Raw genomic sequence first — 26594 nt, forward strand, 5'->3', positions numbered from 1 at the left:
TAAGGTCATGTTTTGGATAACTAGACAACCAATCAATCAGGTGATTGATAACTGTGATTCTGTTCCTTGGAAACAGGGTGGGGACCAGAAAGTACCTTCCCTCTTCTCTAATGATGACAAGAACTGGTTCTTTGGGGGTATTAACAGTATAAATGTTCTGTGTCACTGCTGACAGTCATTTACATCTTTTAATAATGGCAGAGTGAATTCATGCAATTCCTAGAATTTAAAGTTGACAGAAGCCTTAGAGAATGATTATCACATCTAGCCCCTCATTGTACAGGAGCCCTTTAACCCGTGGCTGCTCCAAGGCACTGGTCTCAGTCTGTTTTTGCTGACTGCTGCAAGGTTCACAATTTTGTTGTACCACAGGATCCATCATAAATGTCCTGCCTCACTACAGGCTCCAGATCAACCATGCCAACCAACCATGGACTAACACTGCTGAAGTCACGAGCCAAAATAAACCTATAAACCTTTCCTCCTTAAAAGCTATCTCAGGTGTTTTGTCACAGAGACAGAAAGTCACCCAGTGACCTTGTCTGGAAAAGGGTCTTTGCTGATGTGATTAAATGAAGGATTCTGAGGTCATCCAAGTTGAGCTGGGTGGGTTATGTCCTGATGAGAGAGAAAACACGGAGAAAATGCTGAAAGAGAATGCTGCGGACATCACAGGTTTGTTGGAGGGCGGAGTTTGAAAATCCAGCAGTGCTTGCTTTTCATCCTGCGGCTCCGAGCCAGCTCCTTGCAAGCCCAGGGCATGGAAGCTGACTAGTATCTTTCTTGAGTCTCTCAGAAGCCTTTAACCTCTTGTGGCTGAGGACTCCTAATTCTTGCTAAGCTTGTACTTAGGCTGCTTTGAGCTGGGGCCTTCCACATGTAGGGTTAAGAGTGGAGAATTCAAACTAGAGAGTTCTTACTGTGGACCACGGCAGACAGGCTCTTCAAACTCATGTCTTCTAGATGAGGCTAGAACACTAATTCTCTGTTCATGTAGTTATTAATTTAGCTTTGGTGATTAAACCAACTTGTCACCTTTTTTTTCCTTAGAAACCTACTCTAGTAAAGCAAAACAGGGCAAAAACTATAAAAAGTCAAGTATAAAATACTTATTGTTGATTATAAGATACGAGATGATACCTTGTTTTGCTGGTTTGTTTCTAAAAATCTTGCAAGGAAAGGCGTGTTCCTCACTGCAGCGGTCTGTGTGAAGGACAGAGCTGTAGCTATGCTGACTTTGAGGCTGTAGTGGTATTTGGATATTTATTAGGGACAAAAGAGAAAGCAGAAGAGACAGACAGAGACAGAGAGGGACAGGAAGGAAGGGAAGGAGGGAGGGAAAGGCAGAAAAACAGGGAAAGACGCGCAGAGTCTACTGAACGAGGGCCTTGGGTTACGGACTGGAGAGCCCTCGTCCCACCAGGCCTGCCTTTGCAGCACGGGTTAGTGCTCTCGCATTTGCAGCTGGGTTCTTCAGTTCTAGTGGGACCAAGCCGGAGGCCTCCAGCTGCAGAAGAAGGAAGAGGCAGCAGAAACTCGAGCGCTTGGACAGTGAGGGAAGAGGGCTCCCTGTGCAGGCTGCTGGGAAGAGGTCGTGCCGTGGACGGAGGCCCAGCGCTGGGGCGTCGGCCTCCTTACCGACTGCCGTCCGCAGTGCCTGTGTCTGCACCAAGTGCTCGGTGGACGAGGGGTCTACCTCTCCACGGGGCTCTTTAGAAAAGCATAGAGACCCGTGTCTGCGCCCTCTTCCAGGCCCCTCTCGCTGGCTACAGCCGCATCATGGATTGTGGGTTTGGCGTGGTGGAATGGGTAAAAAACACATAAATCTCCTGAAGACTTGGATTCTTTTAGAAAAGGGGCTGCAGGGCGGTGAGCAGCTGGTGCATCGGAGCCGTTGCGAGTGTGCTGCCCGCTGCGCTCAGGCCGGGAGGGGAGTTCTTGGGCTCGGCCTGCGGTCTTTGCTTCCATCTTGACTTGGCGGCTGAAGCAAGCATGCATGTAACACTTGCACTGAATACTTTGGAGTAAAATTAATACCTAAAATGATGATAGTGACTCCAACCACACATCTTAGTATACGTGAATGTATTAACTTGGAGAAACCGAGGTTGCCGTACCCAAGAGAAACCTTAGGTTGTCACTCCAAAATATTGCTGTTTTAGCATGTATTCCGTTAAAATAAACAGTACCTTTCCGTGAAAACCTTGGGAACTGAAGGTTCTGGTAGCATGCCTCAGCGTAAACGAAGCATCTATCAGTGTATTAATCGACTTCCCGGATCATGTATTGAGCTGGTTTGTCAGAATCTGTTCGGCTGGTAGACAGTATGACATTTCAAGTGCAAGTTGGAAATCCGTGTTATGGTTGAAGGAGAAGGTCAGGTTCATCTCAGTTAATGCTGATCAATGATCAGAGACCAATATGTCACTGCTCAATGTTCTCGCTCTTTTTAATTGTTAAACCTGATGTAAAGGTTCATTACCGAACGTTAGGAGTGCTTGTTTGTACATGTGAAAACTGAGAAGAGTTGGTTAGGTAAATGCTCCTTTATCAGCCACATCTCTTCATTCAGAGTCACCACCCCACCCCGTCGGGTCCCCTCAGTTTTCTCGCCGTGGACACGCGGTGTCTGACTCCTGAGAAAGGCTGCTCCGCCATTTCTTGCAAACCTTATCTTTCCTTCCAGGGTGGTCTACGCCATAAACCTGTGAGTGTATTTGAGGGTGTTGGTGAGCACCCTGGGAGCTTCCGGGGCTAAAGGCTTGCAGAAGGAGGCTCAGGTGGTTATGAGCCTTTGCTCTTTGTAAGTACCTGAAGCAGTCTTGAAATTAAAATGTATGGAGTCTGTTTCCCTGGCATTGCAGATGACTGGTCTGTAAGATAAATGCTCAAATATGTTTTTTTGTTTTGTTTTTGGTGCTAGAAATCAAACTCAGGACCTAGCACTTGCCAAGGTGTTACATGGCTTAACTAAATCTCCAGCCTCAAATATGGTTTTCCCATTGGAAAGATAGCACTGAGTTTCCCACGTGTTTGGGGCTGGCTTACAAAGGCGTTTCCAGCAGGAAAGAGGCTGGGGGTGGGGAGCAGTAGGTCAGCTCCCGCATTTGGCATGAATCATAATGTGTGCTGGTGCTGCCCAAAATGGAACCAGTGACTGTCTGGAGACTTAGCAGAAGCTTGACCCAGCTGCACTTGAAGACAGTAGATCTCAGGTACAGGTTTGTCACGTGAAAAGAAAAAAAAAGCAATTCAAACCTTCATATTTTCTGAAAGTTAAGTTTAAGCATGGCCATTGAAGCTGGGTGTGCTGGCATGTGTGCCTGTTAATACCAGTACTCCAGGAGGCTGAAGCAGAAGGGTCACAAGGTTAAACTTAGCTGGGGCAGTAAGTTAGGAAGATCCTAGCTTTAAAAAAAAAGGAGGAGGAGGAAGAAGAGGAGGAGGAGGAAGAGATGGAGATACAACTCACACTGTGTGAAGGCCTTGGGCTCGACTCACAGTGCTGCCAAAAAAAAAAGCTCCTGAAAACCAGTGTTTGTCTAGCACTATTAATTCTATATTTTAGTTCACAATCCATGTTACTAATGTTTCCTCTCTAACTTAAAAAAGTAAATTCTGAAGTTCTGTGTAATTCCTGTGAACAATTTTATAAATTGTTAATGAAAACTAATCACTATAAGAAAATAAGTTCCATAGCTCACATTGATGTTTAGAGTCTGTGTATGTGAGTCATTTGCCTTTTTGTTGCTGCTGTTGTTGTGTTTTTGTTTTGTTTTGTTTGTTTTTTTGTCTAAGAAGTTGACAACTCCTCTCTGGGACTGTGCTTCAATCTTAAGGATTGGCTTCTTACACTGACCAATTTCTTGTAAATGTCTTAAATTCTCACGATGCGTTGCTTTTCCAGAGGTAAATGTGAATAGGTTGGGTTTCACGAGGGAGACATTCCATGGGCTGGAAGAACTGCAGTGTCTCGGGGTGGGCTTTGGACCCCCGATTCCCGGGCAGACGGAAGTGGGGTGTGGACACTCAGCGGACGGCACTGCCCAGACCAGTGATGGTGACCCTTCTAGAGCCTCCATGGATGCAGACAGCCCACTGTGGCGTGTGTGCACAGGTTCACCAACATGGCCTAAGCTGTTTTCTGGGATGCCAGATGGAGCTGTCCAGAAAAGACGAGAGTAGGGACTAATGACTCCCACGAGGCCTGGAACCCTGCTCCCGGACAGGACAGCTCGTCCTGGAGCCCTGGGCTTAGCCAGGCTCCCACCCTCTCATCTTCTTGCACACTGCTTTCACCTTGAAAGTCCATATTGCTTTTTTTTCATGAGCCGACTCCTGTGGAACCTGATGGTTTCCTTTCTCTCCTGTTTCCTAGGATGTAATTCCTCAGCCTCTGCTAGATGAGCTCGTGTCGATGACAGACCCTGCTTGGGCCCAGACCCTGCGTGAACACTGACATAGCCAAACAGTGCACTGACAGCCTCCCCAGGGTAGCCCTGGCCCCGGGCGGCAGAACTGGCACCGTCTGAAAGGCACCTGTGAAACACTGGCTTCCGACGTTCAGGTAGAAGCAACCATTTCAGAGGCAGGCGGTTATTTTATTTTGAGGCAAAGGAAAGTTCTGCAGTAAGGCTTGCTGACCTGAGTTTCCTGGTCTCTGATGAAATAAAGCTTGAAGTGGCCAATGCCTGGCAGCATCCATTTTGCTCCAGCAATGCCACGTAAGATGTTAGGGATGTTGAATTACATTTGCTTGTTGTGATTCGTGTGTGTTCTGTGCACCCCTAGTGGAAGGTCCGTTGGACCCTCGCTTTGTCTGTTTGTGAGCTGGCTGTGATTCTTGGGGATCAGTTGACAGCAGCTGACCTGGTGCCCATCTTCAATGGATTTTTAAAGGATCTGGATGAAGTACACATAGCAGCACTTAAACATCTGTATGATTTTCTAAAGGTAGGAAAAAGGGTTAAAAGTAAACCAGAAAACCTCCCCTTCTCCAGCCAGTTTTGTTGAACCCTGGGTGTGTATAGTATCAGTGGGGAAAAAATGCAGGTGCCTGATTTCTTCAGTCGAGATGCACCATCAAGTATTTTAAAGTGGGTATTCTTCCACTGACAGGAAATATTTTTCTATCTTTCCTCCCACCCACCCCTCCAGTCCTTCAGAGCTGCAGTTCTGTACAGGGTGGTGGACGCATTGCCCAGCACCCTGGCCAGACACCTGACTGCTCCCAAGTCACCCGGGCAAGAGCCTGGGTGAAATCTGATCTCAGTTCTGCAGGAAGGGCTTTTTCTGCAGCATGTGGCTGCTTCCCTTCTTGCATTTTCTTTGCTTTTTCTTGTCCTTAAGAAATGGTGAGTGTAAAAATAAGAGTTTAGAAGTCACCTAGAGAATCTGATTATCTGTACCCACAGGACCCCAAGCTGCCCTTGCAGGACTGTGGTGCACAGTGCACTGTGCAGACCCCTCCTGGTGCAGGAGCCTTCCCAGCTGAGCAGCTGCAGTGGTCTCGTCCTCAGAACACGCAGCCGTGCTGCTGCAGGGGGGATGATGAAAGGAGGAAGTCCCAGGGGGCGTGTAGCAATGCACGAGTACACACACCCACCAGGAAAGGGCTGGCGTGCGGGTGCAGTCATGTCTGCTAGCAGCCGTCTTAGCTTACAGCCCCTCTGGGCCAGAGACTGCAGGGGCTGAAGGCAGTGCAGGTTCTTGCTAACGACGAATATATATAATCTGAAGCAGAATAAGAGGGGACTGGGTTCATTTTGAGGGATATATTTTTACATATATATATTCATTTTTAAAAATAGTTGCTCCATGAAGACAAGAGGAGAGAATATCTCTATCAGCTTCAAGAATTTGTAGTGACTGATAACAGGAATTGGAGGTTTCGATATGAACTAGCAGAGTAAGTAAAAACCTATTCGGGGCTATGAGAAGGCAGATCAGAAAGAATAATTCTTAATTTTCCTACCTTATAATTGATTTCTAAACCAGAAGTAATAATGTTCTTTTAGATAAAGAGATTATGTTTTATTAAGGTATAGACTGAATTTCAAAACTGTGAGTTACAAATACCACAGTCTCTGGGGAGACATTCATTTGCCCATGAAGACAGGACTGGAGTCACTCTGGAATTAGAGTGTTCTGCTCTTCTGGAAGGCAATTTATTTGAACCAACTGAAGGATGAATCACCCACTCTTCAATATTTTCCTATTAATCGGAGCAGTTTTTGCAAAGCTTTCTTGAACATTCTGAGTGCAGTCCTCTCTGTAGGGTACATTGTGCTTTATGTACTTCAGCTTCTAAAGAAAATTGGGTGACAGTGAGAGATCTGGAAAGGTCTAACCCAAATGAAATGATTATTAAATAAAAATGTCACCCAGGTAGCTCGTATCTGTACATCATTCCATGTGAGAAGGAGTTAATTGTATCTTGTGCAGGGAAAGGCAGTGCTCGAGGTCCTGGTGATTTTAGACAGTGTCATTTAAAATGCCCCTCCAAGGGGTATGATGTGCTTTCCATTCTGTGGGGTGGATTTGTTTGTGCTGATGCTTGTTTGGGTTGTAATTTCTACCTTGTTGAGATTCGTTTTTATATCTTTTCATTTTTCTTATCTACAACTAGCAATCTCTCAAATAATTGTCTTCCCCAAAGAAATTCATCAGGCTTTTGCAGCTATTCAGGATATGATTTGGCTGATGCCAGGGGCACGCTGGAAGATTTTTCTCTTTTCTGTGAGCTTTAATCATTATGCTTAATTTGAGAGATTGAGGTTTAGTCATTATGCTATGTTCCAGGCGTACTCTTCCAAAAGAATGGAGGAAAAACAGGCCCAGGTTTTCCACGACTGCATTGCGACCTCTAGCGGCCGCCTCGGCAGCCAGGCGGCCGGCCGGCTGGGCTGCCCGCTTCCCGGCGGCGCCGGCTGCCTCGCGGCCGATCTGGCCCGGCAGCGCGCCGTCTTCCATCCCTGCCTAGTGCATATTGAAGCCAGAGCGGCTGATAAGAATTCTGTGCTCCCGTGCCCATGATATTGGTATCATTTTTCTGAAAACAGTGCTTTTTGATATGAAAGAGTTCACCAGCGCTCCTGGCTTCTAGCTGTAACTTGCTCCCCATCGCTGTTTCATTTCCTTTGGTTGCCTGGTTGAAAATAATACCATTTATTTCCCCACCCTCCGGATCCCCTGCCCTATTTAGACAATAGTGCGAGCGCTGGTAGGGGGCTTTCTCGGCCAGCTGTCACATGTCTGCTTCCCTTTGTCTGCCGAGGGAGAGCACGCGCTCGCTTCTCCGCAAGCCGACCGCGCGGCTGGCGAAGCCGAGCCGCGGAGCCCGGCCGCCCGCCCGCCGTGCTGCAGCGCCGCGCTTCTCGCTTGCTTCGCGGCGGCTGGAGCGCTCGGGCGACCGAGGCGCTGCGGGGGGCCCGACCTCTGCTCTGGCGATCTTTGCAACTTCAGCGTTTGGGCTATTTTTATGTTAATTGATTTAAAAAAATTTTTATATGCTTTTCAACTGAGAACTTAAAATTGAAATATTAAATCTGTGTTCATAAATTTCTCAGCATTTATTTTTACAAAGTTTGATTTATTTCCTTTTTGTTTCATGTGAATATATGATGATTTCTTTTCATATTTTTTCACACGGCCAATTACTCCACTTACCTGCCGTTGGCAGCTCCTGCCCGCAGTCCTGCCGGGCCTTCGGGTTATTTCCCAGCCGGGCTGTTTTTAATCTAGGAGAGGAAAGGAGAGGAAAGAGAATAGATAGGGTGCTTTTGGGACCAAAAATAATTTTGTTTTTCCTTTCAGATAGCTGATACTGGTTTTGGAACTCTCCAACCCCAGTGATGTTTATGACTGTTTGATGCGTGTTGCCTTAATATTGTATGCAGATAAACTTGCTGAAGTCCGGTGGGTCTCCTTCAAACCCTTCAGTCTGTGAGCTTTAAGTAGCAATATTACGGATCTCCCATTTTAACTTTTTTTTTCTGGATGCAGTTTTCCAGTTTACCTGTAAAATAGGTTTTTGTATTTTAAAATTAAGAACTCCTTTTTTATCAAACTGCAGGGCTGGATCTTTGTTAAGTTCTATGCTTCAATAATAGAAATTGCAGATAAATCATTTTATCTATCAACTCCTTTAAAGAATTGCTTTGTGTTTTTGTTTTTAAAAAATACTCTACAGCTTGGTTTTGTGGCAGTTTAGTAAGCAAAATCTCCAGTCTGTAAAAGCTGATCCTGTTTTATGTAGCTTTATACCGGCTGAATACTGACAAAAACTATCTCATTTGAAAATACCAGTTTTAAGATACTTTAATAATATTACAATTTTATTAAAATGGCTAGTTTTGAAAGGTGATAATTTAGTTATACAAAAGAATATGTTCTAAAATTTGAGAGGTTAGCTTAATAATATATTTTGCTAATATAGTACCTTGGATGATTTAATTTTTTATAAAGAGTTTTATGTGAAGTGCCATATATATAAACACATTTTTCTCTGTGTTCTATTGATTACTCTGAAAAAAAAGCACTTTCTCTCATGCTTTCTCTCAATTTATTTTAAAGGTAGAAGGGTGCATAAAACTGTCCGGTTCCATGTAATTCATCGGGATGGCATTGTTTTAAATTTGCTCTTCTGATATTTTCATAGGTTGTGGCAATTCTGTAGAAGTTCTATTCAAACAGTGACAGTGCCCTGGGGTTAAATTTCATCAGTGAACTCATCGTAAGATTTCGGCACTGCCCGAAGTGGGCAAGCTTTTGCTTTCATTTGTCAGGTTAGTGAGGCCGGGAGAATCTGCCATGTGGCTGGGTCCTCCGAGACTCTCAAGCCTCGGGCACAAGCCGGGAACGTGGGCACCGGTTTCCCAGCCCTCGTCTCCCGCAGGAGATGGTGACCGTGGCAGTGAAGGCAGGGAGTGCCGTGCCCAGACCGGCACAGTGACTGAGCAGCGGCAGCCCCTGCGGTCCTCCGTCGGCATGGCTGTGTGAATCAGGCCGGCGCTCCCACACTCACCGTTCAGCCACAGCCAGCCCTGCCGCATCCAGGGCCGGGCTGTCCCTCACCGGCCAGTGGCCCTGCAGGGGACGGGGAAGCCGGTAGGGCAGAAACAGAGGCCATTAATCTCCGTTCAGGCCAGCTTACCGAGGCACTCAGGTCATGCTCTCTGCTGACCATATTGGAAATGAAGGACTTCTGTCTGCTTGGCTAGGCACATCGTAGTGATGAAGACTGCCATTTCTTGAATACCAAGCACCCAGGGTACCAGTATCTGATTCTCTGTAGGAGCTCCTGTGTATCAGGCGTGGTTTACTGATTTACATTTGGACTGTTGTTTTAGATGAAGAATTTGAAGCCCAGAGAGGTTAAGTATCTTGTTCAGGGTCACACAGGAAGTATAAAGCCATGATGTGTTTTTCTAGCTCAAGTTATTTTAAACGTCTTAATTTTCATCATGTGCATTTTCCAGCACATACAGTGGCAAAGGGAAGGGTGTAATGGCTGTCCAGCCGTGTGACAGTTGGTAAAGCCATGGGTGCACACTCTCTGACCTCCGATTCCAAATCTCTTTTCTCTCCCCTTGTAATTAACATCAAGCAAGGGACTGTGTAGCGCCCCCTGTTGAGCTAGAGGGGCATCGCGGGGTGCTTTGGCCGTCCTTTGAGGAGAGCCAGGTGGCGCACTGCAGGCCTGACAGCACAGCCTTTAGTGAAGAGAAAATCAGTTCTAAATCATTTTGCAGCAAAAGCATAAACAAAATAGTTTTGCTTTTATGTTTTCATTCTTTGAGGTTTAGAAAGTCTGAAAACAAAAGGAAATGACACCAAATAATTTTATTCAAGAAAAGTTAATGGTTTTTTTTTTCCTCAGTAATTAATTATTAAAGATCTAGAAGACTCACAAAACCAAGGAAAGGGAACCCTGCAGTCAAGAATCCCATCGAGGGGTCTCGTTGATCAAGTTTTGAACACAGATCTAGGATGTGTCACTAAGGGAGTACAGGGGCTGGTACGGAGTCAAATCTACCTGATTTGGACACAGTCCTCTCATGCCCTGGAGCTGCGTGCTGGGTGCCCTGCACTGTCTCAGGCACAGGACCCTGGCTGGCCTCAGCTCCAGGACGGGCACTACTCCTGGCCCGCATACCCAGAACTCAAGTGCTTGGCTCTGATCCCACCCTGCTGCCACCTGTTGGCAGACTTGAATGTGACTGCCACGTTGGACCAGAATTTTCTGACTGGGCTAACACTGACCACTAAGACTGCTTGTGAGACTCGCGTGAGGAAGTGTACACAAAACTCTGTAGGTACAGAAGCTGTTCAGGTGCTGGAGTGGGTGGTGTTTACAGAGCTCTAGGCACCAGGTTGGCCTAGGGCGTGGCGGACAGCCAGAGCTTGGCTCTCAGAGTCTGTCCCGATGCATGCAGAGGTGAGATCCGGAGCCCTTCCTGCCTGCAGAATGCAGTGTGGCAGGACTGGGGTGCGGCTGCTCTGTGGGACAGTCCCGCCACTGGACCACCGAGGAAACAGGGTAGGAGGGTAAGCCTCCTGCCAAACCCTGCGCTTAGGCAGGGCCTGGGCTGGGCTCTGGCCCGGAGGGATGAGGTCGGACCCCAAAGCCTGTGTGCTGTCCACCAGTGCTTGTACTGGGGATGGATGGGTCATAGTAAGAAATGTAAAAAGTACTAATGATGTTCGTATGAATGATGTCTCCAGCCAGACTCAGTGCTTGAGACTTAAAAGGTTCCCAGACACAGCCCCTCAGGCCTGTAGATCTCAGAGGGCTGCGCAGGAATGAGAGGAGCACCTGTGCTCCGCACGCTTGCTAAGCGCCACTGCCGTGTCTCTCTGTGCAGGCCATGGTGAGCCAGGAGTGTGTCCGCTGGACCAGTTTGTTGAGCACCTGCTTCCCAGCCTCCTGAGCCGCAAGTCAGATTGTGTGCCCAACGTGAGGTCTCTGGCCCAGGCTCTGTGGCAGACCTTGATGGCAAAGGGTACTGATTCCCAGCTGCGAGGCGTCCTTGGGGAAATGAGGACATGTTGTCTGATAGCAGATGTTAGACGCATCATGTAAATAGTGCGCTAACTTTCATGTGCATTTGCAGCACGCCTAAGGAAATGAAGGAGAATTCTAGAAAGGGGGGAAACTTGTACTTTTATCGTTTTGGTACTAGGGATGGAATGAGCCTTCACACTAAGCTACATGCCAGCTTTTTTTTTGAAACTAGATCTTGCTGCATTGCCCAGGCTGGGACTGAACTGCCAGTTCTCTTCCCTCGGCCTCCGGAGTGCTGGGATTGCAGGAGCGCGCTGCATTCCTGGAGAGGCTTGTAAGTTTTGAGTTACGATACGAAAAGTTATGAATGATAACAAGCGTAGGCTTTAGCTGCTACTAAATTGTAATGATACTATTCTGTAGTTGGTAAGAAGACATAACTCAACCTAGCTGATCATTTTAGACCCAAACAAGACCTAATGTAAGCTGTGCTCTGTAGATGTATTATTTCTACACTAGAATACAGGAAACAGCTAAACTCCCAAGCAGGAACAGAGCATTGTTCTTGCCGCTGCACCCCTGCCAACAGTCTGTTCCTCCTCCTGTATTCCTTACATTACCAGCTCTTTTGTTTTTTGGGTAAAAAAGATAGGAACAGCATTTGGTTACTGTAACTTTCTTAAACTTTTGGAGACAGGGTCTCCCCATGTAGCTCAGCTGGGCCGTGAGCTGACAGCCACCCTCCTGCCTCAGCCTCCCGAGTGCCACCACACCCCGCCACTTCCTGTACTGCTAAAAGTATGCATAACCATTGGGAGTCCATCTTTAACATTTAAGACTTGGATTAAGACGTTTTATTATTTGAAAGGTCTTAATGCATATGGCTTTTGTACCAAAAGTGATTTATTCTGACATGTAGTTTAAAACAACCAAAATAGAACAAAACCAGAGCATGTTTTAGAACACAGTTCATGGCACATGGGACTCACACTGTTTTCTTTCCTCAGCATATCTTAGAAATGCCGGTAACCCTCATCTTGAAGTCATTGACGGGACTGTGTTGGCTTTGCAGTCTGACCGCGACCAGGATGTCTCCCTTTCTGTCACCCTAGACCCAAAGCAGCAGAATGTATCAGACACTGCTGACCTGGAAAAGCAAACTTAGCCCCTCGGTGATGAACTGCAGGCTGGTGGTTTCGTGCTGGCACATGAGGCTTGGAACTTGCAGAACCGAGAGTGCACACCTGCTGAAGAAGGGATATGTGACTGATGCTGTCCCCGCCTGCAGCTGTGGGCTGAGCACAACTGGGGACTCAGGCAGGCGGCCGGGCCAGTGCTGTGCTGCCCGCCCCTCCCTCCGGCCTGAGCGGGATGTCTGTGGCGAGGTCGTGGGCCTGGCCATCAACGGGGGCCAGGCCTCCTCCATGCCACCTGCTGCCTGCCACCTGCCAGCGTTGGTTTCCTGTGTGACGGGCTGTGTAATTTATCGTCCCTGTGGCCCCAGTCAAGGGGTTCATTAGAAGTTCTTGTCTTTCTTAGACCTGCATATTTGCTTTCATACTTACTTACAAAATCTAGTTTATGGTGTTATATTTTAAACTGAAACACTGTGTATATGTAAATAATGTAATGTGAGCCTTCTGTCAATGAGCTGGACAAATCGGTGGATTTATGGCCACTTAGAGTGGCTGTGGATGTAGCCCAGTTTGTTTACTTTTGAACAGTGTGATAAAGAAACCTAAAGAGGGTTCACAGCCACCCTTTAATGTTCTGGTTTTGTTATCAACTCTTTTTTGTTGGACCAGTTCTTCAAACCCTCCAGCCCTGTTCTTGCAGGAAGTCTATCCACAGTGATGTGGGTTAGCCTTCGACGGACAGAAAGCTAAACGACTTTTCACTTTTTATGTGGATATCGTGTCACACGTTTAAGAACTCAGGAGGGGAGCTGTAATTGGGATGCATAGATACGGACCTTACATCTACTGCTTTGAGATCTTAACAAAAAAAATAGGAAGCCATCGTTCTGATTGGAACTTGCTCACCCAATGCCAGCGATGCAGGGCGGGGTAATGACTGGCTCCTCCTCAAGTTGGTTTAAGGACACGAACTTGGATTTCACGCTTTAGAAAGTTACACTGGGAGAATGATGCTTTGGAGTTTAAACTGGTTATTCATTAACTAATAACAGGGTTTTGTATGCTGCTGCAATTTTTCTTATTTCTTTTACCTTCTCAAAGGTGCGGCTCAAGGGCAGGAAAGAACAGCCTGGCGCAGGCCGGAAGTGGCCGCCTGGCCGCCGGAGCTCTTTGGGGCTCCCCTGGGATCATTCTTTCGTAGCTCTTGTCTGTTTTAGAATGAAATTTCTGAAACTCTGTGTTGAGTTTCTTGGGATGCAGGATATCCTTCCTCCTACCCCCAGATTCACTGAGCTGATTCTTTAAAAAGGAAGGAGGGAGGGCTGGAGGTCCAGCTCAGCCACCTAAGCGCTTGCCTGGTAGGCGCACGGTGGTGGGTTTGATCTCCAGTACCAAAACTAGGAAGGCAGGAAGGAATCTCTCCTGTGCCGGAGAGCCAGCGGGATGTGTTTGAGAATTTTAAATTGTAAGCCAGAGTAGTATCCACACATTAGGCAGAAAGTTCATTAAAATTAAAGGTTACATTAAAAATCCGTCTTGTGTGGAATACTTGCCCAAGGTAAGAGAGATGGATAGTTTTGCTTTGGTATCAAGCAGTTTGTAATTTGTAATAAATTGCCTAAAACTCGAGGTTGTCATGTTGTTAAAAGTCTATTGAGTTCGCAAGTGGGAGTGCTCAGCTGGAATCTTGTTTTTATGCAGAGTTTAATGTACCATTGGGGGGAGAATGATCTTCAGCCCGTGAGGCGTTGCCGCATTCGAGGCTCGCGCCTCCCCCACTCTGGGCAGGCTGGTGCACGCTGACCTCTGCGCTGCAGTTTATACGTAGACTGTCCAGCATTTAATACAGATGCCTTTCCACCGCAGTTTTGTTTTTAATGGCTGTTACGCCTTGCAAAAATATTTTTTTATAAAAGTTACATTTTTTTCTTATTTTGTGTCAACTGGGACTTGTTTGGAATCGTTCTGGCCCACCTCGGCCTTCTCTGGCTCGGGCCTCCCTCGCCTAGCTCCTGTGCGCAGAGTTCAGCCGTCCGCAGGCCCTCTGCAGGAGTGGCTGCCAGGGGACTTATGGTTTGAAGGCGCTCTGGAAATTGGCCCCTCACAGAGGCACGGGGGACCCCTCCTCCCGCCCCAGGGCTGCGCTCCCCACTGAGTGGCTCCCCCATAGGCAGGCACCAAGGGGCCTTTTCAGGTCGGGTTTGATGGGGCTTGCAGATGTAGGAGTTCTGGGGGCGCCCAGCCCGCTGTACTCTGCAGCTCCCCTGCGGGCTGGAAACGTGGTTAACCCATCACAGATGCACTTCACCGCCTCGGAGACACACAGGCTTTGTAACCCCGCGGGTGGTTCGCCCTAATTGTTAAACAGGCGAGGGGGGAGGCAGCAAGAGCTCACCCTTGGGTTGGTTTTCCCGGTAAAAGGGACAGCAGCAGGAGGGGCTGGAGGGCAGGGCGCGGCCTGTGCTGTTCCCCAAGTGCTGAGCTAGCCCTGGAGGTGCGCCTGGGACCCCCTCCGCTCCCCTCTGCTCCCCCACTCCTCTCTGCTCCCCCTGACCTCTCCCTGCCCCCCACTGCCCCTGCTCCCCCACTCCCCTCTGCTCCCCCTGACCTCTCCCTGCCCCCCACTGCCCCTGCCCCCCCACTCCCCTCTGCTCTCCCTGTCCCTCTCCCCTGCGCCCCCCTCCCCTCTGCTCCCCCTGCTCCCTTGTGGCCTCCCCCTGCGTTCCCTCCTCCTCCTCTGCTCCCCGCAGGCGTGGGTGGGAAGCCGTCGTGGGTCTGGGCCCATGGGTCCTCCCGGGCTCAGTCACCCGCAGGGGCTGGCGCGGGGGCGGCTCGGCGACCTCACAGAGCCCCGCGCGCGCGGGGGCGGCCCGCAGGCCGGGCGTCACAGTCAGGCTGGGCGCGGGCGGCGGGGGCGGCAATGACGCGCGGCCACCGCATCGAGCCAGGATGACGCGCGGACATGCAGCAGGCGGAGGCGGAGGCGGCGGGCGGCGCAGGGCCGAAGCAGCCCTCGGCCTCGGCCCGCCTTGACCCCTGGGCGGTGGGAGGCCCTGCCTGGACCCCCGGGCGGAGCGGGCAGCTGGCCAGTGACCCGCAGGGGCTCGACCTGGTCCCTGACATCATCTCGGTGCGGGTGAGGCTGGAGGAGACCGGGGAGCTGTTCCGGGTGGCACACTGCCGCAGCGACATGACTGTGCGGGAGCTCAAGGAGGACCTGGAGCTGCTGGTCGGCATCCCCTTCCACCTCCAGCGGCTGCAGTACCTGGACCGAGGTGGCTCTGCCCGGCCCACTCCTGCTCATGAGCACTCCTTAGTTCCATAGGGAAGCTTGCCTGCAGGAGGACCCCAGATGTCAAAGTAAACCCAGCTCCTTGAAACCCTAGATGGAGGAGCTGCTTGGGGTGGTGGCCACATAGGGGCTTCCCAAGCCAAATGCCCTGGGTTCACATTGGACCCCAAGTCTCAAAGCAAACCTGGTGCAGTGTGGTCCCCTCGTCCACACGCAGATCCTGTCTGTGCTAGGCGACATCCACCAACCTTGAACAAGTCTTGTTCATACTAGAACCCCAAAGCCACAGAGGGACACCCCACCCTAGCTTTCAAGTTCCCCATCTCTTCCAAAGAGATCCAAATGCCCAATCCAACCAGGTTTACATCAGATTGTAAACTTGAAGCAAAATCTGTCCTCGGTAGGACCTTACAACCCAGGGCACACTTGATGCCCTCTCTTTGCAGCCCTCTGTAGACTCACTTAGACTCACAGGGTTTGGGGCTGCTGACTTGAGAACGTCAGAAACCCAGTTGCTGTAGCTATCTGGGTCCCTGCAAGGGTGACACAACCCTCCTGACTTCAGGGCCCCAAAACATTGAACAAGCCTGCCCAAGACTGAATCGCAAATCTCCGGGATAAGCATCACTACTTTAGAATCCGGGATCCTCCATCAACCGTGACCCTCCAAGGAAGCTAAACCTGCTCACTGCAGGACCCTCAAACTCAGAGCAGACTTGGCCAAATAATGGGCCCCAACCCAGAGGCTAAGCATGACTTTTGGCCCCCAAAGCAAGCCCGTGTATGTAAGGATGTCTAAACTTGAATAAACTTCAGGACCCAGAAGTCCAGGACAAGCCTGCCTGAGTCTGAACCCCAAATTAACCTCTACCTCAGAAACTCCAAACATATCAACAGTGTCCAGGCCAAGACATTAAATCTCAAAACAGATACTATCCTAGGACCCCCAAATGCAGAAAAAACTCCAAGACGGAACCCCAAATTGCCAGGCTGTCACCACCTCACAACCTCAATCTTCTAGTAACCTTGTTCTTAAAGGGTGCCAAAGTGTAAAACAAACTCTATCTCAGGCCCTTCAAACTCAGAACATACCGTGCAAGGCTGAACCCCAAATCTCCAAGCTAACCCATCACTGCCTGAGAATCCTGAATCCTCCAGCATCCATGTCCCCATGAGGACGTCAAATGTCAAAACAAATCCCCCTTTTTGACCCCAGAACCAAATTTCGGCTTGGCCAGATCTGAGCCCTGAGTCCCCAGCTAATGCGATCCATGTCTACATCAGCATTGCAAGACAGAAGCCAACCCATATCCATTCAGAAAGTCCAGGACCAAAACAACATTTCTGCCTGTGTCAGGACTCTAGGACACAGAGCAAACTTTGTGTTTGGAATTCAAACCTTTTAGCCTGAACGTACCCACGCCAGAATCCAAAATTCTAAACCAAACCCTGCCTCTGTCAAGGCCCCCAAATCTTGGAGCAAATCCAAGAAACCACGAAGACTTGGAATCTCAAGGCAGACTTGCCTGGCCCCTAACCCCAGAGGCCACCCCATCTAGGGCTCCATGAGAACCCTAAGTCCGAAGACAAGTCCCGGACATGCAAGGTTCTAAATCCAGGGACGGACCCTTCCCAAACCTTCCTAAACAGGCAGCAACCCTCATTTCCTTTAGAACCCCAAGCCAGAGCTTTTTTTTTTTGCACTCTTTTGAGCAGGCTGGACTTGTTTCATGACATATTTATTTTCCTATAGGGACACTCAAGAGAGGCTGTTGGGCATTTTGGAGGCTTTATTTAGCGAGAAGTGTGTCTTGAGTCTGTGTTTAACGTGTTAGAATGAGGAGAGTCATTAAGGACTAAGAGCTTCCCAACAAGTAATCTGAAAATTATGTATCCCCAACTACAGATGCCCAGATCCCTTCTGTGCATTTATTTTTACTGATGAGCTGCGCTGAACAATAAATTCAAGGAAGCTAAGAGGGAGAGAGAGAGAGCTGGGGTGATTTCACACTGATGTCACGATGTTCTCACTTAGCAACTGCTGGGCGCTTGACCTCTCTGCTCTGCAGCCCTGCCTGAGCATGGCCAGGGGGCAAGCGAGAAGGTACTATTTTGTCGTAAGGAGAAATTTGGGCTACTGCCCATAAATAACCGACCGACACCTCTTCTGCCCACCTCAAAGGTTGCAGAGAAAAGATCAGATGAGATCATGTGTGTGAAAATCTTGAGATGCACAAATCTAAAGCAGGCGAGCAAATTCATAGGTGGAGGTCACCCTCCAGGCTGTTACCAACTTTGATAATTTATTGTGTCGGTAAGAATTAGTATGTGAGCCCCAGGCAGTGACTGGCTTGTAAAACAGATGTGCTCCATCTTCTCCAGATTTCCCTGGATATTTTTAGTTGTTAGGAAGCCAGGTTGTCTTAGACTCATGACTGATTATCCTCCGCTTCTGGGCCACACTCAGGACCCTGATGAACAGATTTGCTAGTTGGTCCCCCCTGTTTACACCCACCCTGCTGAGAAGGCGAAGCTGCCCGAAGGCGCGGTGGGGACGGAGGCCAGCCAGCGAGGCAGCTCTGCCTGGCCGTGGTGGACGAGCCTCGGTGTGCCCAGGCAGCTGGCGGGCCGCTGGCCTTAGAAGGTTGTCATGGGGATTAGGGATGTAGTCTTTCGCATGAGCTCAGAGTAATCACTCAGGTACTTAGCACCTGTGTCCAGCGTAATCCCTGCATCACAAAGGTAGAATGCTTATGAATTCTGCCCCTCAGATGGTAGGATGCTTTGGCCCGGGCAGATCTGAGATTTTATGTTTGCCATTGCTTATGAAAAAAAGCGAATCCTACCGTTTAAGACCACAGTTGGCCGTGCTGCCTGCTGGGTATGTGCCACAGAGGTGCGTGTACAGCTGCCCCATGGGAAGATGTACTTCGTGTGACTCTCCTGGTGCATCTGGCGGTCTCCTCCAGTGTCTGAGTTCTTGCTGGGCAAGTAGCTCAGCCTGATCTTGCACGGAATTCGATTTCTGGCACGAGCTCTGGCTTGCAGATACACGGGGAGCGAATGTCAGCTCTGCATCTTACATCACCATGGGTCTGCTTTGGGGTTGTCTGGTCCCCCCCGGCCTTCGGCAATATCTGGAGCCATATTTGACTGTGAGGATGGGGGTACGTGCTGTTGGCTTCCGCTGGGGAGCAGCCAGCGATGGTGCTCACGTCCTGCAGGCCGTCTGCATGCCACCAGGACCTCGCTTGCCACATCGTGTCCTGGGTTGTCATTTGCATTATCCAACCATTTTTTTGGGTCCTGTCACTTTAGTCAGACTAATGGTAGTGTTTATCAGAGCTGGTATTTTACTAGAATATATGTGACTTGTGTAAGTACATGGTTCTCCGCCCACCGTACATAGGTATTTCAAGCTCAGGTAGTTCTGTTTGAAGAGTTTTCCTCAGAAAATTACTTTACTGACTTGTATTTTTTTTCACAACAGGACAAAGTATAATGATGGAATTTTAGAAACTGTAGCCATTTTTTAAAAATACTTATTTTTGGGTCCAGCTTCTCTCCAAGCAAAGCCAAATTAATTTTCTAAAAAGCATTAACAGCTGTACACAGACCAGTGGAAGCATCAAAGCAGACTTTTTGTTCAGGATTCTAAAATTATCCTTGTGATATTTAAGGTCAGATAATCTCTTCGCCAGGGTAATGGATTTTCTGGAATACCCAAGTTGTTCTGAAGGAACCCTTGTTCCCCGCAGGAGATCTGATGGACAACACTTCGCTGAGGTTCTACGATGTCGTGCCGGGCGGAGTCCTTTCTCTGTGTGTCTGGCATTACGATGGTTGGACCGACCTGGTGGTGGCTGCGGTGGAAGGGGATCCCAGTAAGGTGTTTTCATGCTTCTTTGAAGGGATGTTTTGTGAAGCAACCACAAGTTGTGAAGGAAAATCAGTCTTTGGTATGAATATTTGAGTTAAGGCTTCAGAGCAGAAAAACAAATAGATAAGGACCTATGTCAGGATTTTCGGGTCCCACATCGAATGTCTCCTTTCCCTCTGGGTTTATGATTTTACTGGGTTTCCTTATGGTTTATAACCATCCCCCTCGAGAGTTAAGGGAGCCCCACATTCCGCCCCTAGGGTTATTCCAAGAGTTGGAGCCCTACTGTAACACTAGTGAAGGGCTCTAGATTATTTGGTGCAGGGCAGCCCAGAGCTGGGCCCCGTGTGTGACAAAGACACAGAGCGCACCACGTTCTGGGGCCAGGGAGGGCTTGGGCACTGCATCGGGCATGGCTGCTTCTGGGTCTCCTGCTGGGCCCTGCAGCCATGCTCTGGGCGGGGAAGGAGGAGCGGATCCCTGGGACAGGACAGGGCACTTTCTAGAGGACAGGAAGAAGCTGGGCTTGTCCCGCACTGGGTGGCTGCCAGGGTGCCGCTGGGCCTCAGCCTGGAGAGATGGGCGGGTGGCTGCACCCTTGGTGGCAGTGGGAAGGGGCTCGGGGTCCTGTCCCGCCTTGGTACCTTCCAGTACCTGCCCCCCTTGCCTCCTGTCTGGCCCCCTCTCCGTCCATCTCCCTCTCCCCCCTCCACTCCGGCTGGGCCTCCGGCTGCATGTGGGGCTCTGTCCCGCCTGTCCAAGGTCCTGAGTCAGAGCTGTCACTGCCTTGGCCCCCCATCTGAATCCCCTCTGTCCCTCCCTGGCACCCCACACCTGACCCCAGCATCGGGGCAGGGTTCCTCCGCCCTGGGACCCCTTAGCCTTCCAGGTGGTTCTGTGTGGGGCTATTCATCTGGGGCTCAGTTCAGAGTGCTCCAAAAGGCAGCGGAGCCGGGGATGGGGGCACACGCCTGTAATCCCAGCACTCGGGAGGCTGAGGCAGGAGGATTGCTGTGAGCTCAGCCTGGGTTACAAAGTGAGCTCAAGGCCAGCCTGAACTGCATAGCAAGACCCTGACTCAGAAAAAAAAAAAAAGAAAAAGAAAAAAGGCAGAGCAGTCAGTGGCCACAGAAATAGACCAGAAGCCAGAACCCACTGCGTCTCCAGGGAGACTTTCCTCCTTCCTGGGCTGCTCCCTGGGGCTTTGCTGTGCTGGCCACAGCCGCCTTCCCCTGGGTATAAGCAGAGCCATTTTCTCTCCCCAAATGTGGACAAGGACACCTTCCTACCTCCCAGCCAGGCCTGGGGACTGCATGGCCTTCGCCCTCCTGCCCTGGAATTTCCCATTTTCTCCGTGAAGCCTTAGCTTTTGCACCTCGCCTTTCCCTCCCTGGACGGTGACAAGCAAACTCTCCCCTGGGCAAGCCCTGCCAGCCTCCGGCCTCTCGTGCCTTGCTTTCTAGAGTGACCTGCACTCCCAGGAGTAACCCCATTGCCATTCTCTGCCCAGCTGTTCTGTCTTGGCATCAGCGAAGATTCTTTCTACCGGACTGCGAACTCTGAGCGTCTTGTGGGCGCAGCGTGGAAGCAGTGGACAGCTCAGAGGGCCTTCGTGGCGCTGTACATTGTCTCCCACAGAGGTCATGCTCAGGCTGTGCAGTACCTTCTAGAACACGGTAATCATGGCACAATGCTCAGGAAAGCTAAACCCAGAGCGACGGGCACATGCCCTTTCTTCCTGGTCTCTGCTGCAGTGGTTTCCCAGACCCAAATCCTGTCACCTTCTAAGCCTGGTCCCTTCTGGGCTCCTTGTGCCCTGTCTGGGTTCCCTCTGGGAGGCTGAAGCGGGAAGACTGAAAGTTTGACCAATTTAGCTACTTACCAAGACTCTTTTAAGAAAAATCATACAGCCAGGTGTGGCGGTGCATACTTATAATCCCAGCACTCGGGAGGCTGAGGCAGGAGGATCGCTCTAAGTTTGAGACCAGCCTGGGTTACAAAGCCAACCTGAATTGCATAGCAAGACCCCGTCTTAAAACAAACATCAGACAGTCAAAAAACTTCCGAAAATCCCCAAAACAAGTTCTCAGGATGTAGTTCAGTGCAAAGGCCCTGGGTTCGATCCACAGTACCGAGAAAGAAAGCCACTCCAAACCAAACAGACAATCGTGCAGACAACCCAGGCCACCAAAGAGGGGACCCTGCAAGGTGCAGCTTGCTTGGGGCTCTCACATTCCTGCTGTCCCCAGCCCACGTCCCTGTTTCCTGCCCAGCCTCTCTCCAGCCAGGCTGTGCTCTTCCCAGCCTGATGCTGGGGCAGGATGACAAGGCTCTGTGCTGGGCCCATAAACCTCTGTGCCTGGAGCGGGTGACACCGCTGTGCTCTCCGCTTCCTCGGCCGCCGTTCACTCCTCTCCTGTTAGACGGTGAAATATGGGCTTTCCACAGCCCAGCAGTCCTTTAAGCTCATAAAAAGTCATTTTCCCTCTGATAGAACTGTGATGTATTTTAAGGAACCGGTTAAAAATGACAGCTGGCTTTGCAAAGTTTCCCGCCCGCTGCAGGCACGGCCTGGGAGGAGATCGGTGGCTGACGCCGGATTCTGAGCCTATTTAAAACTTTACCTCACCGAGCAACCACAGCTCATCAAAACCGGCTCCCGAGATGTCAGCTGGATTTAATTGAATTGCCTTGTTTTCCGTGTCGAGATATTTGTTACCCTGCGTGTGATGCCATGCAACAAGTGCACGCCGGGCACCTGTCAGGAGCCCATCTGTCTCCGGCGGCGTGAGGAATTCGGTCGGGGTGAGGGCTGTCCCTGGGTCAGACGGCTGGTCATCTGTCACCATGACAGAACCTGTCCTTTCTGGGCCCCGGGCTACGTGCCCCGTATGAAAACCACACTGATCAAAACCAGTGTGCTCAACACTTGCGAGTTCATGAGGGGAGGTCAGCAGTTAAGTACGATTAACCCCACGGCCCACGGCAGACAGGGTGTGTGGAAGGGGGGTGAGGGAGTCTGTTGAGTGTGGAGGTGGCAGTGTGGGGAGGGTGGGCAGGGGAAGGGTCTCTGGAGAGAGCGCATGAGACCTAAAAGAGGGAAGCGCTACGGGGGAGGTGAGGGTGGTTTGCAAGGGAAGTGGCATGTGCAAAGGGCCTGGGAAGGGCACTGAGCAGGGGCTATTGGAGAGGCAACAGGAGGCAGGTATTGTTGGAACCAGGGGTGGAGAGGGAAGAGCACGGAGGTTGCAGTGCTAGGGGAGAGGGGACGATCAGTACCGGAGCACAGACCTTACACTGAGCCACATCCTCAGCCCTTTTTAAAATGTTGGCACTAGGTCTCACTAAATGGCGAAGCTGTCCATGCTGGGCTCAAACTGGTGTTCCTGCCTCAGCCTCGCAGGGTGCCGGGATTCTAGGTGTGCAGCGCTGTGCCCGCCTCCTTGAGCGTCTCTGATGACAAGGGTCCTGGCTAATTCGGCCCAGCCCACTGTCCTGTCTTCCAGGAGCCAGCTGCCTCAGCAAGTCCCCAGTGGGCAGGACGGCCCTGCATGTGGCCGCGGCCATGGGCCGCCTGGACTGCATCACCATCCTGCTGGAGTTCGGGTCCTCCATCCACGCCAGGGACGCCCGCGGGGAGACGCCCATCACCGTGGCCCGCCGTCTGCATCGCAAGCAGAGCGAACGGCGCATGTTCCTGCTCTACTGGCTGGCCACCGCGGCGTCATCCAAGGGCCTGGACAACCAGGCCGCCAGGAAGTTCTTCCGGCAGGTGGCGCTGGCTCAGGGTCTTGTAAAACCCTGAAGCCGCCCCACCCCGGGGGGCGGGGACTTTATGGAGCTCAGGACCACTGGGGACCCCCCACTACCAGCCCACCTCGGTCATCAGAGCAGAAAAACATGACTTGTCCCTCTGACTCCAGCGCCCAGTGTGCTGTCCTGTTTGCCAGGGGAGTCGGCGCCTGGTGAGGGATGTGTCACAGACCTGGCGGGCAGCGGCATCTGTCTCGCCTGGTGAGCTCTTTGCACACTGTGTCTGGTGGCACTGTCTGGGGTGATGGGAGCCCAGTTACCGTCTCTCCCTTCCGGAGACTGTAATGCACCGGGTTAATAACAGTAGCGATGACAGCCCTATTGTTACCGCACAAAACGAGCGCCAGGATGGCCGGAGGCCGTGCCCGTGTGGGCTGTGAGTGTGCCGTGGGACCCACGGCACGAAACGCTCCCACGGCTGCTGCTGCGACTCCAGAGGTTTGGCTGAGCCATCTCGCAGGCATCTGCTTCCTGCCCGAGCTGGGCAGTGGTGTGGGGACGCAGCTGTGGGTCTTCGGAAGGGGCACCTTGTCACCTTTGCCACGGGCGGAGCTCTGGCATCAGGGGTGTCACGGAGGAGAGACTCGAGCTGGCTACTCTACCAGCTGTCCCCCTGTGTTGGGAGCAGTGCTCCCACGAGCTTCCTGCTCCCCACCCACCCCCTTCCCTTGTCCTAACTCAGGCCTTGGGCCTACAAAACCTTACACCGGGGCCCCCTGGCCTCCACGGGGAGCAATCTGGGGGAGCCACACAGCCGGGAAGTGAGAAGGGGGCCCTGCTGCAGCTGAAAGGCAAGCCACAGACCTCCAGGTCACCCAGAGCTCCCGGGTGGGCGCTCGGAAGCCTAGCTTGGGGGTGGTGTCCCTCCTGAGTTTTCAGTGTCAGCTTGAAGTTTTGCAGAGCAAGGTGCTAGGTGCGGCGTGAAAGGCGATTCTCTCGGGGGACTGCCGGCTGCTGCCGTCACACTAGATTTGCTTCATGGGAAGAGTGCCACACGGACCTGAATTCCCCAGAGAGGGTTCTCCAGGCCCACAAGCACTGGGCTGACCGGCGTGGCTCCCACTCCCTGGCCGTTTGCGGCTCCGGTTCTGGAACCCAACAGGTCTTCCGCAGCAGAGATGCGTGGCAGGGGCCTCTTCGCAGGGTGGTTCTGTCTGTAACCACCTCCATCCCAGGGACCGGATTTGGCTTTTAAATTAATGGGCATGTTTCCTGCTGTCATAGCAAGGAAGAGCTGTGTGGACGACGTGGTCTTACACTGTCTATGTGGCTGGCCCAGCTCAGCAATCTGTTGGGCAAATAATAGTCAGGGGAAAAATAGTTTAGCATCAGCGATGTCAAAACAGCAGAGATCCTGCTTTTGGCTGAGCTGGCCAGACCGGTTCCCGCTGTGGAGCTGGGCAGGCTGGCACGGGCACCCTGGTAACTAACTTCATCTGGTGGCATTGGCCCAGTTCGTGTGTCTGGCATGAGTGTGACTCTGCTGTCTTTGTTATTGGGAGAGCCGAATGCCTGACACCCGGACCACAGCATGCCCCGATTCAGCTAGACGGCGGGCGAGTTCCAGGCTCTCCGGGGTGCTGCTTGGATCCATCTTGGTGCAGGGTCATTTTTATCTTTTTCCAAATACGTTTTATCTCAAGGAGAAAAAGAGGAGGAAAAAACTAAAAATTTAGAAACACATCACTGGGGGCCGTAGCGGTATGCACATGGTGCACCGTCATCCAGAATCATTCACTAGAGCACAGGGCATCTGCTTTCATTGTCTGAACAACACCAGCATGAATCTTTCTCTTCAAGGAACTCAGAAACCAGAGTGGAACCATCTTAACTGGTTTTCTATGCACATTCACGCGTCTCTTTGAGCTTCTCACACTATGAGACCATACATGGGCATCTTTATCTCACTAATGAGTGTGGTCTAGCGCTGTGCAGGGGCATCTGAACATACACCCAGGATCCGGTGCTCTTCATGTTAGGCCCTCCGAGCACCCCGCTTGAGGCCTGGGTGTACCCCAGTGGAAGAGCACTTGCCTGGCTTGCGCTGGGCCCTGGCTTGCTGCTCAGCACTGTAAGAGCTGATCAGTGGTCACATATCCCAGCCCCTGCTCCAGCACGCTCCCCGTTGCCTGGACATCAGCCTGTCCAGGCCTTGAAAACTCTGGCAGGATTGCTGGCCATCACAGGGGCACGCAAACCCCCTGAGCTGTCGGGCTGATGCGTGCTGGGTGCTGGGAGGATCGCTGGGATGTCGCCGTTTTCCATGCCTGCTGTTTCAGACTCTCCTGGCCTTGGGCCCCACTGGGCTTCCAGCACTTTGGCTTCTCTCCCTGGTGGCTTTAGCCCTGGTGAGGGCTCCTGCCACTGTCCCCTCCCTCCTCCATGGACTCCGATGGCCCCCTGGCCCAGTCAGCTGCCTGGCGACCTCAACACAGGGAGAGCATCCTTTGGGGACTATGGGTGCCCCTCGTCCTGCATTCAGTTACACTGAACCCCCTTTCAAACTGTTCCCAGGCCCTTATTATCTATCAACGCAGAGCCAGTGTCATCTGGGGCTAGTTTGTCGCAGGCCACCAGCTAATCTCAGACAGCAGAGCAGCCTTGGGGAAGCTTCGGTGCTCGCCGGGCTGAGCAGCACCATCTTGTGTTGGGTCTCTCCGTGCCAGCTGCGTGACCAGGAGCCTCTGTTTCCTCATGTATGGCGTGAGTGTCACTCTCCTCTCCCACCTGGGCCCAGGTGGAGCCCTTCAGATCCCAGGTCCTGGCGCCTGAGCCCCCCCACACCTTGGCACAGGCCTGGGCTCACAGTCTGCTGGCTGCGGTTCACACTTCTCTGCCGTTGACTGTACGGCAGTGGACCAGGCACCGGCCCCTGCCAGACCTCAGTTTCCCCCTGTGTCATATCGGATAATAAAATCTGCCCCCCCCCCCGTTGTCACCAGAAGGATGAGATGCCAGGCACAGAAGTGATACCTGAAAAACGGTAGCTGTCATCATCATCATGACAGCCACCGCTTAATTTGCTTAAAATGTTTACGCACTGGGAATCAACCCTCGCCCCGTTTCCAGCGAGCCCCCCAACCTCTTTCCAATAAGGGTTTCCGTCCAGCACCCACCATTCCCCCAGTTGGGGGGCCACTAATCGCCTTTGCACGCGCTGATTTGGATAGAAAGCCGAGAACTTTCTCTGCAGCTTGCACAAAAGTGCGTCGTCAACCTGAGACGTCAGGCCAGGTCTGCAGGGGAGGAAAACAAGCTCGGGGAGAGGAAAATTCCAGTCCCGGGCTCTGCCTCCGCACTGCGCACCGCGCGCCCGGCAGCCAGCAGAGGGCACAGAAACCCATTAACACTGAGAAAACGCGGTGTGTGTGCTCGCCGCAAATGTCAGCGGCGCTGCGGCCCGCACCACTCGGAGGCTCGCGGGTGGGCGGTGCTGCCCGGACCCGCGCGGGCACGTGGGCACACGGA

General features: G+C 51.4%; 1 protein-coding gene, 1 long non-coding RNA gene and 1 pseudogene across 3 annotated transcripts in view; all 3 read left to right on the forward strand.

The window, feature by feature from the left end:
* Positions 1 to 2674, forward strand: part of LOC100735786 (uncharacterized) — a 76777-nt gene extending 74103 nt beyond the window's left edge. The window contains exon 10 of the long non-coding RNA XR_010047283.1: positions 373 to 2674. This is a non-coding gene — a long non-coding RNA (uncharacterized LOC100735786). The remainder of the gene's footprint in view (positions 1 to 372) is intronic.
* A 1275-nt stretch (positions 2675 to 3949) lies between these two features.
* Positions 3950 to 13770, forward strand: LOC134470320 (serine/threonine-protein phosphatase 4 regulatory subunit 1-like; annotated as a pseudogene).
* A 1350-nt stretch (positions 13771 to 15120) lies between these two features.
* Ankrd60 (ankyrin repeat domain 60) lies at positions 15121 to 23264 on the forward strand. Of its 2 annotated transcripts, XM_063247922.1 has the most exons (4): positions 15121 to 15416; positions 19192 to 19322; positions 20824 to 20989; positions 22820 to 23264. In XM_063247922.1, the coding sequence occupies exons 1-4, from the start codon at positions 15332 to 15334 to the stop codon at positions 23116 to 23118; spliced, it is 681 nt and encodes a 226-aa protein (XP_063103992.1). In that variant the 5' UTR covers positions 15121 to 15331; the 3' UTR covers positions 23119 to 23264. The 2 variants fall into 2 exon arrangements, with proteins under 2 accessions (XP_063103992.1, XP_063103991.1); XM_063247921.1 differs by lacking the exons at positions 20824 to 20989; positions 22820 to 23264 and having other exon boundaries at positions 15142 to 15416; positions 19192 to 19493.
* The last annotated feature ends 3330 nt before the right edge of the window (positions 23265 to 26594 follow it).

The sequence above is a fragment of the Cavia porcellus genome, unplaced genomic scaffold (genome assembly GCF_034190915.1).
Source record: "Cavia porcellus strain 051 isolate PalLab524CR breed Dunkin Hartley unplaced genomic scaffold, mCavPor4.1 scaffold_5, whole genome shotgun sequence".
Classification (NCBI taxonomy): domain Eukaryota; kingdom Metazoa; phylum Chordata; class Mammalia; order Rodentia; family Caviidae; genus Cavia; species Cavia porcellus.

Excerpts from the sequence above, each read along its gene's own strand:
- Ankrd60 (XM_063247922.1), top strand. The coding sequence starts at position 15,332 with ATGACTGTGCGGGAGCTCAAGGAGGACCTGGAGCTGCTGGTCGGCATC. Across the intron at positions 19,323-20,823 it reads TGGAAGGGGATCCCAGTAAG|CTGTTCTGTCTTGGCATCAG; the intron begins GTGTTTTCATGC and ends TTCTCTGCCCAG. Across the intron at positions 20,990-22,819 it reads GCAGTACCTTCTAGAACACG|GAGCCAGCTGCCTCAGCAAG; the intron begins GTAATCATGGCA and ends CCTGTCTTCCAG.